The sequence below is a fragment of the Orycteropus afer genome, unplaced genomic scaffold (assembly GCF_000298275.1).
Source record: "Orycteropus afer afer isolate SDZICR_OR568_19922 unplaced genomic scaffold, OryAfe1.0 scaffold00151, whole genome shotgun sequence".
Taxonomy (NCBI): Eukaryota; Metazoa; Chordata; class Mammalia; order Tubulidentata; family Orycteropodidae; genus Orycteropus; species Orycteropus afer.
The window spans coordinates 5,410,143-5,421,910 of record NW_006921738.1 but is presented as its reverse complement, the minus strand read 5'-3'; the positions used below and the strand labels follow the sequence as shown (position 1 = coordinate 5,421,910).

At 38.7% G+C, this 11,768-nt stretch overlaps 1 protein-coding gene across 1 annotated transcript in view; it reads left to right on the top strand.

The window, feature by feature from the left end:
- UBE2N (ubiquitin conjugating enzyme E2 N) overlaps window positions 1-620 on the top strand; it is a 4,372-nt gene extending 3,752 nt beyond the window's left edge. Inside the window, exon 4 of the mRNA XM_007946145.1 lies at window positions 557-620. Within this exon, the coding sequence (XP_007944336.1) occupies window positions 557-620 (64 nt within the window). The remainder of the gene's footprint in view (window positions 1-556) is intronic.
- Window positions 621-11,768: the final 11,148 nt, after the last annotated feature.

Here is an 11,768-nt window from a genome sequence, read left to right as displayed (position 1 = left end):
CTTGTTTATAGTGTATAACTTCCTCTTACAAAAGATGTTTAAGCTCCATCTGCTGGCCTGCTACATGACTCCCAAATTTAGACAACCTCTGGTTAGATCTTCTGGACTTGTGTAACTACACCTGATTAATAGGTGCTTTACTGAGTGTCCACCATTTGTCAAGCAATATGTAAAGATACTTGAAAACTTTTGAACTCTTTTGTGCTTTTTTTTGTAATTTTTAAGATCCATTTGATTAAATATGCATTAGTTTATAAGTAGAGAGTTTAGAGTCAGCAAGCTTCTTTCCTGCTACAGATTTTAACAAAATTGGTGGGGAGTGTTATGTATGCAGAAATGAAGGGACAGCTCTTCATCCTGTTGAATTTTGTAGAATGTCTGAATTTTATTGTGGATTTTTGGTTCTCAGACATACGGGAATTTTTTCAGTCGTGGTCCACTTGATAGAGAATAATCATGTTTAAGAAATTACAGCATGACATTTCCATAATTAAATTGTGTTTGTTTGCTCTTTATAGCATTTGGAAAGTAACATTGAACTAAGTGAAATAATAATTGCATGTTTGTTTTTGTCTACAGCTAGAGCATGGACTAGGCTATATGCCATGAATAATATTTAAATTGATCTGGTCATCAAGTGTGCATCACTTCTCCTGTTCTGCCAAGACTTCTTCCTTTTTGTTTGCATTTAATGGACACAGTCTTAGAAACATTACAGAATAAAAGCCCAAACATCTTCAGTCCTTTGGTGATTAAATGCACATTAGCAAATCTGTCTTGTCCTGATTCACTGTTGTAAAGCATGAGCAGAGGCTAGAAGTATCATCTGGATTGTTGCAAAACGTTTAAAAGCAGTGGCCCCTCTCTGCTTTTATTCATTCTCCCCCATCATGGTTTAAGTATAAAGCACTGTGAATGAAGGTAGTTGTCAGGTTTAGCTGCAGGGGTTTGGGGTGTTTTTCTTTCCTTTTTTTTTTTTTTGAAAAGGGGAGGTAGTTTTATTTTAAAATTTTAAATTTATGGTCTCCTTTTCCCCTTTTTATGGTGATCTAATTGCATTGGTTAAAAGCAGCTAACCAGTTGTTCTTTAGAATATACTCACTAGCCAAGTCTAACTTTATTTAGACGCTGTAGATGGACAAGCTTGATTGTTTGAACCAAAATGGGAACATTAAACAAACATCACAGCCCTCACTAATAACATTGTGACTTTGCTGTCAAGTGTAGAATCCTCCCTTCAAGAAAAAGCTTGTGACCATTTTGTATGGCTTGTCTGGAAACTTCTGTAAATCTTATGTTTTAGTAAAATATTTTTTGTTATTCTACTTTGCCTTTGTACAGTTTATTTTACTGTGTTTATTTCACTTTCTTAATGTGACAATCGTATTTAAAAGTTAAAACTCTGATAGAACATTCTGTTTGGTCTTCACCATCTGACTGATTGAATGAATGGTAAGAGGGGGATTTTGCCAGTGTCTTTTCACTAATACAATATTACTGAATGGAGTATTTATAAACTGGCCTTGAGCATGCATAAAGCATCAGTATCTGACATTTTTTTCCTCTGAGAAATTTAAAATAAATGTGCTTATGTTATGTTACTAGTTAGATGATCATTGGTGTCTTACCACAATATTTGAAAATTGCTGTATCAGGAGAGTCACAGCAAAGAAGCTGTTTTGACCGATGTATAGGACTTCCACATGTTGTGCCACATTTGGGTTATGACATTTTTCTCCGTTCTTGTCTGAAAACTTTATGTAAGACCATGGGTGTGTGTTATTAGGAAACACTGATCTGATAATCATCTGGAATTTGCTGAGACACATTTAGTCTGATTAGCAGATCTTGAGCAACCAGCTTGCATAAGTGTCACCAGAAAGATTTCTTCCTTTGAAAGCATCAGATCCTCTGTTCATGATTCTTGCTTTCATCCCTCCAGTATTTGCTGTGGGAGCTCCTTTTATCCTTTAATTTGATATTTAGAATTTTTTCATTGACATTGCCCTACAAAACGGTTCTCTTCCATGCTCTTCCATATCTGATTCCTGATCTTGTTATTTTTGAGTAAAAAAATGTAGCCTGTCTTAAGTATGTAAATGTTAACATGCAGGTTGAACCTTTGTCTCTTGCAGTTTAAGGTAATGGATATTGTAGCCCATCTGACTTTTCCCTACTCTTACTCTCATAACTTCTGGAGTTTCTTCAGAATGTGGTGTATTTTATTGTGCTCCTATGTAAGATGAAGAATTATCTATTAAAATTACATTTTCAACATACAAAAGCTTTTGATGACTGGTAACTGATGTCCTTTCAAATAAATGTATTACTTGGTAACAAATGTTAGTTTAATTTGTAATGACATTTTTCATAGCCCTAATCTTATAAATTCAAAAACTATTCACAGCAGTTGTCATTTATGTTTTTCAGAGCTATACCTAAAGGAACTGAGTCTTGCCCTAGAGTGAAAAATGAATGAGCACTCCATGGGACTTCAAGCACTTAAATAGATAAGCAGTTTTATTTTCTGCAGGTAGCACTGCTCATGATGATAATAGTGTTACTTAGTGATGTACAGGTTGTAAAATTCCACATTAATTCTATTGCACTACAGAAATCTGTCTCTAAAATAGAACTCTGATATCTATTGAGTTCATGGCATTATAGAAGTACAGAAATGAAATAAATCATTGTTTTCATTTCAAGTACTTTAATTCCTAATATCATAACATCACATTTTTTCCTTTGTAATTTTGATAAGAGTCCTGACTTTCTCAACTAGGGAGCCATACTTATTTCTGGTATGAAATAAGAGCCCTTGTGTTGAGTGATCTTCCTTGGGGTTGAAGGGGCTCTTGTGAGGCCAAGGTAAAACTATATCTGATTTGTGGGCTCATGCAGTATGGTTTGAAATTTTGAATTAGATGCCATCATTTTCAAAAAATAGGTGATTCACATGAAAATCCAGAATTCTGGTATCTTTTGAATGATCTGATGATCTGGCAACAGTGGACCTACCTTTTTGCATTGCATCAACTGAAGAGCTGAGAAGCTGAGTAGAAGCCACCCACAGAAGAGCATGTCATTCTCTTGTCTAATAATTCAGTTGAATAGAGTTCCTTTTGTAGTGCTGCATAGCAGAAATACCACAAATGGATGGCTTTAACAAAAATTTATTTTCTCACACTTTGGGAGGCTAGAAGTCTAAATTCAGGGCACTGAATATAGAGAATGGCTTCCTCTGTTGCCTCTGGGGGAAGGCCCTTGTCTCTTGAGCTTCTGTTCCTGGGTGATCTTCATGTGGCCTGGCATCTCTCTTCCCTCTGGCATCTCTGCTTCTTGTTTGTTTAATCTTTTTTGTATCTCAGAAAAAACCCATACCCAAATGGTAGTATAACAACAGGTCTAGCGGTTAGGATTTACACCACATTTTTTGGGGGGGGACGACGACACACAACTCAGTCCACAACATTCCAGTCTTTGGCCTCTAGAAATTCATATTTTTGCCACATGCAAGACACATTTACCCCATCACTTTGTCCCATAACTAAATACCACTGCCATCGAGTCGATTCCACTGCATAGCAGCCCTATGGACAGAGCAGAAGTGGCCCAAAGAGTTTCCAAGGCTGTATCTTTATGAAAGCTGACTATCTTTCTCATGGATTCAAACTGCTGACCTTTAGGTTAGCAGTTGAATGCTTTGACCACTGAGCCACCAGATATCCTCCCATCATCCCAGAAGTCTTAATTCCAAGTCCAAAATATTAACTCACTGCTGTCAGTGATCCAACTCATAGTGACCCCTCCATGGGTTTCCAAGGCAGTATCACTATGGAAGTAGATTGCCCGATCTTCCTTCCGAGCAGTGGCTGGTGAGTTTGAACCACTAGCCTTCTGTTTAGCAGTGAAATGCTTTAGGCACTGCCCCACCAGAGCTCCCTAAAATCTCATTACCTAAATCAGATATGGGTGAAACATTAAGGCATATTCCATCATGGGGCAAAATTCCTCTTCATCTGCGAACCTGTGAAATCTAGACTACAAGTTACCCGTTTCCAAAACTACAGGCACAGGTAGACATTTCCATTAAATTGGAGGGAAAGAAGGGATAGCAGGCACTATGTGTCCAAAACCCAGCAGAACAATTTTTGTAAGTTCTCAAGGCTTGAAAATAATCTGGGATCATCTGGGCAATGGACCTGTCCTCTAGACACTGGGTGTTGGTCACACTGTTTTCTGAGTGGCGGCCCCTTGGCTCTGGGCTTCAGTTCCACCTTCCATGCCTACTGATGGCAACTCTGGTCCCTCTGTTTTAGGAGGCCCCATTCTCTGAGTCTATCTGAGTAGCAGCCCCACCCCCTCAACTTTGGGCAGTAGCTCTGTCCCACTGACACTCTTGAATGGTATCTCTACACTCCAGAACTGAGTGAAGATCTGCTAAACCCAAAAACTCTTTGAAACTGAGGCAGCCCTCCTTCCTGTACTCTTTCCAGTGGTTCTGCTGCTCTCTGAGCTGCTCCAGGGATGGTCCTGTCCTTTTCTTGGAGGACAAGAATGTATCTCCTTTGGCCTGTTCTCCTGCCTGTAGAATTCCAAGAGGCAGACAGCATTCTTTCCTTCTTTGTTCCCCCTTCAGCCTAAGCTGATACGTTTTCTGCTGTGGTAGTTGGTTAGATCCATCAACCACAGGCATGATGTCTGTAAGGAAAGATTGTGTAGCCATACCCTTGGTGAAAGTTCTAGGACATGTGTCCTTACTTTGTATAATGGAATTTTCCAAATCTTTTAAGTTTTGTTTTCATTTTGCACAGTTCATTTTTAAGTCCATCTCTTTTCCTTGAATTTTACTATATGCAGCAAGGAGAAATCATGTAGCCACTTTCAGATCTTGCTTTGAAATTTCCTCGGCCAGATACCCAAATGATCACTAGTTCTCCATTCAACTAAACATTTGAACATAGTTCAGACAGGTTCTTTGCCACTGCATAAAAAGCATCACTCTTCTATTGTCCAGTTACAATCTCAGCATTTTCTTTCAGAGCCTCACCAGAAGCATATTTAATGTGCACATTTCCAGCAACATTGTGTTGCTGGCACCATATATATTCTCTAAGAGGATGGAGAGTTTGTAACTCTTCTTACTTCCTTTTGGGCCCTCATTAGAATCACCTTTGTCCATAATTCTACCAAAAGTTTCTTCCAGGCAGTCAAGGCTTTTACTGTTAACCATCTGCTGTTAAGACGGTTCCAACTCACAGCAACCCTATAGGACAGAGTAGAACTTGCCTCAGGGTTTCCAAGGTTGTAAATCTTTATGGAAGCAGACTGCCACATCTTTCTCCTAATAGTAATCTTACTATCAGGCATGTTAAAACTCTTTCGGCCTCTACCCGTTACCCAATTCCAAAACTGTTTTTCACGTTTTAGGTCTCTGTTAAGCAACACCCCATTCCTGGCACTAAATTTTGTCTGTCTTATCTAGTGCTGCTATGACAGATAGCACAAGTGGATGGCTTTAACTAACACATTTTCTCACAGTTCAGGAGGTTAGCCTGAGTTCAAGGTGCTGGTTCTCAGGGAAAGCTTTCTCTCTCTGTTGGCCCTCCAGGAAGATATATGTCTTTTAAGCTCCTGCTTCTAGATGATCTTCAGGTGGCCTGGCATCTCTGTTCCTCCATCTCTGCTTCTCTTGCTTGCTTTTTATGTCCCAAAAAGAGATAGGCTTCAAACATACCTTATGTTAATCTTGTCTCACTAACATACTCAAGAAAACCCATTCCCAAATGGGATTATAACCCCACAGTATAGAGGTGAGGATTTACAACATACGTTAAGTTTAATACTTGCCCAGCACTATACTACTTGTTGGTGATTATTAAGTGAAAGACTGACATGAGGCCTTTTTTCTCTCATACAACTAATGGGGGAGGCACGTGCAAACAGCAGTCGCAACTGCCTTGGGTAAAGGAAGCACTTCTGGAGAGACTGCTATTTTGGATTCAAGCCAAATGGACACCTCCAGGCAGAGGGAAGAGCATGTGCAAAGGCCTGGGAGAGAAGAATCTCAATATATCAATAAGTGTTTTTTTTTTAAAAAATCAACTGCCCAGTTAGGGGCTTTTCTGGAATTGTGAGATGTTTCTGTGAGGTTCATGTTTCTATTTGAGTTTTGTTTTGTTACTGTGTACTTTGCTGTGATTTGCTTCTACACTATTCTTGGTTTTCTCTGAGGCTGCCTAATATAGATCTCTGAGGCATATAGAACTTAACCTTGCTTAAGTCCAAGAAAGCACTTGTAAAATAATTTCAGAAGAAGCATTAAAAAATAAGATTAACTGGAAATAAATCTCTAAAACCCACAGGTGTTATGGCTTAATATTGCTTAGAAAGAGTGTGGAAAAGAAAATCCGGTACCCAACAAGACCTATACACTTAATGAAATGGAACTAAAATGGTGTCACAGGAGCAGTAGGAGTGGCCTTTTTATATTTGATGGTTTAGTAATCTTTTCTGATTAGTCATATATCAATTTTTGTTAATTATAGTAGCAGAAGTTTTAAAATATATCTAGGAAACCTGGCAAAAACGTAATGCTATGATAACAGAGTACCTAATTCATTGATCTATTTATGAAGAATGTAATACTTCATTGGAGCAACATGTTTTTGCACCAGGAGCAACAGTTTCATGGCTGTGGACTATTTACAGCATGCTGCGTAGCTTAGAGAATTTTATCAGGGTTTAATTTTGAATGACTTAATGATTACAAAAGCAAAACATGTTGGTTGTAATAATTTGAAAGAATTCGAAGAATAAAAATCTGTAATCCACCATCCAGAGACTGGTGATAATTTTGTGTTTCCCTAATTATACCCCCACCATGTGTTAATATCCATTTTGTTATTATTGAGGTTGGAAATTGGATCTGTTCTGCAAGTTGATTGAGCTGTAGTTTTATGCTTTGCATTGGACCAAGTTCCCACTGGCTGCCAAACTTGGAGCTGGACTAAACAATTTTTTCCCTCAGGTGTGACTCTCAACATGACGAGTTGGGTCCTCATTAATAGCCCCATCTTCCACCCCATACCCCCAATTTAGTCTCTGCCATCTTTCAGCTGATTTCATTTCAAAGTGTCTGTTGATACAGCATTTTAAGTGCATGAATGTAGAGGTGATTCAGGGTCTCTACTGACTTGACGCTGATGTTAATTTTTTTCAGTTTCTGTTGAATTATAGCAGAGGCATATAGTAACTGTCTGCATTTTTAGATTTTGCTTCTTATTTCTTGCAGCAGAGGAGCAACTTCTGAAATCCCTTTATCTTGTAAAATTATATTAAAGAGCTTTAACATTTCTCCTCTGTTAACTATTTGTATCTATGGGACAATAAAATGTTTTAGAAATTAGAAAAGACTAATAGCGTTGTGTTCTTACCACCCAGTGAAATAGTGTATTTCTTTCATCTTTTTGAAATACTCATTGCTGCCTACCACATGATTCCTTATGAAATACTTACATGATGTAGGTTAGGTTAGTAAATTCTATTAAGTTTCATTATAACCTGGCAAATTTACAGATTTTTCTGGTTTAAGTTGAAGAGTAGACTGTTCATACGTATTCAGATTTGGCAAAAGCAGTTTACACATTATAGACTGCACTAGATTTGAACTTTAACCACACCTTTCCTGATTTTAAATTCTGCTATATCCCCTTGTTCTGTTGTAACCAGCTGCCTTTTGCTCCATGTACAGGAACGATGAGCACAATAAAGTGTTCAGGAATTCCCATTCTTCACAATGTTATCCATAGTTTGTTTTAATCCACACAGTTGGATGCCTTGGCATAGTCAAAAAGACACAGGTAAACATCTTTCTGGTATTCTGTGCTTTCAGCCAAGATCCATCTGACATTAGTTATGATATCCCTTGTTCTACACCCTCTCTGAATCTGGTTTGAATTTCTGCTGTTGACTGCTGCTGCAACTGTTTTTGAATTATTTTAAGCAAACTTTTACCTGTGTGTAATATTAATGATATTGTTTGATAATTTCCATAGTCTGTTAGATCACCTTTGCAGTGGGCACAAATAGGGATCTCTTCTAGTCTGTTGGCCAGATAGATACCTGTCTTCCAAATTTCTTGGCATAGATGAGTGCTTCCAGCATTACATCTATTTGTTGAAACATCTCAATTGGTATTCTTTCAAATCCTGGAGACTTGTTTTTTGCCAATACCTTCAATACAGCTTGGACTTCTTCCTTCAGTATAATCAGTTCTTGATCATATGCTACCTTCTGAAATGGCTGAACAGCAATTGATTGATTTTTTTGGGTACAGTAACTCTCTTTAGATGCTTCCTACATTGTTCACTTTTTTTTGTCCTTTCACCATATTTATTCAGTCTGCATGCTAAGCAAATAATCTGAGAAGCTGCAGTATATGAATAACGTGGCATCAGGATTGGAGGAAGGTTCATTAACAACCTGTGATATGCAGATGACACAGCCTTTCTTTGCTGGAAATGAAGACTGGAAGCACTGATGAAGATCAAAGCCTTCAGTGTGGATTATACAGCAGAAAGAAAATAAAAATCCTCACTATTGGACCAATAAACAACATCGTGATGAGTGGAGAAAAGATTAAGTTGTCAGATTTCATTTTACTTGCATCTACCATCAATGGAAGCAGCAGTCAAGAAATCATAGTATGTGTTGTCTTGGGCAAATCTTTGAAAGACCTCTTTTAAAAGTGTTAAAGAGCAAAGATGTCACTTTTAGGTGCACCTGACCCAAACCTTGGTATTTTCAGTCACCTCATACGTGTGCAAAAGCTAGACAGTGAATAAGGAAGACCAAAAAATTGGTGCATTTGAATTAGTGTTGGTGAAGAATATTGACTATACCATGAACTGCCAGAAGAACAGATTATTGTTGTTGTTATGTGCTGTCGAGTTGGACCCGCCCCCTAGTGACCCCTCCTTGGGTTTCTGAGACGGTATCAGTATGGAAGTACATTGGAAATTTGTTCCTTTGAAGCCAGCATGCTTCTTTAGAAGCAAAGATGGCAAGACTTCGTCTCACCTATTTTAGACATGTTATCAGGAAGGACCAGTCCCTGGAGAAGGAAATCAGGCTTGGTAGAAGATGAGCAAAAGAGAGACATAGTGGCTACAATAGTGGGCTCAACCACAGCAACTATTATGAGGCTGACACAGGCCCAAGCAGTGTTTGGTTCTGTTGTACATAAGGTCACTATGAGTTGGAATCAACTCAATGGCAACTAACAACAACAGACTTGAACTTAAGTTTTGGCAGGAAGCGTTAGGACTGCCAGTAACCACAGGAGTAGTGCCAAATTATTGCAGTCTATTTTTTTCCCTTCTAAAACTGAATAGGCTTTCTGAGCCATGGGGTCTCAGCTACTCAGATCTGCAGTTGTAATGTGAAAGTAGCCATAGGCAATTTGTGAACAAATCAGTATCCTGTGCTCCAGTAAGCCTTTAATTTTCATGTCTGTAAGGTTTTTTTTTTTTGTTTTTTTTTTAACACTTGAAATGTAAAAGTTACAGCTTGTGGGCTGTACAAAGGAAGGGGGTGCTGTACTGGATTTGGGCTGCATGCCATAGTTTGCCTAACCAGTTGCTGTCTCATGGATTCTGACGCATGGTGACTCCATGTGTTTCAGAGAACTGTGCCCCATAGAGTTTTCAATGGCTGTGGTGTCTTGGAACCAGATTGCCAGGCTTCCTTTTTGGGATGCCTCTGGGTATATTTGAGCAGCCAGCCCTCCAGCTAGTACCTTAGTGTCCAGCCTTTTTCTGATCTGCATTATTGAAGTGACTCCACTGTCACAGCACCAGCTCTTTGGTACCACCATAGTATATATGGAATAGACGTGCATCATTTCATCCCCTCATCTGTACATTTATATTGATGCCAGTTCCACAAATTCTGAAATACACTTCTATGACCATATTTTTATTGTGCAACTTATGCAGTTTTTTTTCTGTTGATTCCCAGAAGTGGACTATTGGATGAAAGGGTATATGCATTTTAAGTTTTGGCAGTTATTGTTCAATTGCCCTTCAACCAGCTTCATCAGCTTACATTCCCAATATGGTTTTTAAAGTCTGTATAATAATTCCATTATGTGGGTATATCACAAGTTGACCATTACCCTTTTTATTTTCATGTCCTGTTGTGTGTATCTTTGTTCCTACTCCTGTAGATAGGATGGATTCCTGGTACAATAATTACTTGGTCAAAAAGCGTATTTTTCAGATTGATGCACGTTGATGGCCAAGTAGTTATTCTTTTATCTAATTTAAGGAATAAGCTTGAGAAAAGCAGGTTTACAATGCTTTAATTAACATCTGACCCTGGTGTGTGTTTAGAATCAGGAAATGTGATGTCCAGATGTAGAATTCCACATCGTGGGAGATGTTTGTCAGATATTAAAAATGTGGAAGAGTAACTTTCAGGAACGTAGTTTGTTGAAAGCATGTCAGAGTAGAGGGAACAAAGACTAGTTTCTGGCAAAGCGGGCAGTGGTGATTCAGCGGTAGAATTCTCCCCTTTCCTGAAGACCTGGGTTTGCTTTCTGGCCAAGGCACCCCGTGCACAAACACCACCAGTTTGAGTGGAGGCTTGCATGTTGCTATGTGCTGAACAGGTTTCAGCAGCCTCCGGACTAAGACAGACTAGGAAGAATGGTTTAGTGATCTGAAAATTAGCCAGTGGAGCACAGTGGTCCGACCTGCAACTAATCATGGGGAGGGCGAGGATCTGGCAGCTCTCTGTTGAGTATGAAGTCAATTGCAGCTAACAACTGTTTCTGGCAAAAAGATTTAGCACCTTTGAGTAAATATGGATCTTTGGCATTGCTAAGTTAGGCCTTAGGAGTCCTTTTACCTTATGGCTAAAATTTAGCTAATGGTACCAATCAGGAAGGTATTAAAAATAAAGGGGGTCGGGGGGGCAGGGAGAAACACCAAAGATAAGATTATTTTCAGTCTCAAAAGATCTGACTTCTGCTCTACACTTCCATATAAAATGTTGCCAAGTATTTTGCAGGAGATATTTTTTAAATTAAGATTTTATTCCTTTTGAAGATGGTACACGTTATGTCTGAATAAAAAGCTATAAAACTTTTTGAAGATGGTACACGTTATGTCTGAATAAAAAGCTATAAAACTTTGAAGTGTGTTTTAGGAACTTCTGATGTGAACACCCAAGTCACTTACCTACACCCCACTAGAATATATCCTCCTTGGGGGTGGAAACCTGTTCTGTGCTTTATACTAGTGGTAGGCACAAAACAGATGCCAATTTTAAGAATTTGGGAAACAAAAGATGTTGGTTGAGAACTCATTTCATTTGCTATAACACACACAACCTCATTAATGGAGGGGAGTGGCCAATACACAAGACAACCACAGTGGTAATGAAAAGCCTTTGTTCTTAACGTCATTAGGCTGGCATCAATTAAGATGGAAAACGTTCGTCAGGAGAGTATTGGTAACACTTGAGAGTTGCCATCAAGTTGATTTTGACTCATGGAGAGTGTAGGGTTAACTATCCAAAGGAAATAATCTGTTTATGGGAACTGATCCATAGGGTTTTCTAGACCTTTTGGGAAGTGCCTCTGGGTGGGGTTTGAACCGCCAACCTTTACTAGTACCAACCAGTAGCCCAGCACTTAATTCCTTGTGCCACCCAGGGACTGCCACTGGTTACTCTTGATGTTAGGTACTTTTTTTTTTTTTTTT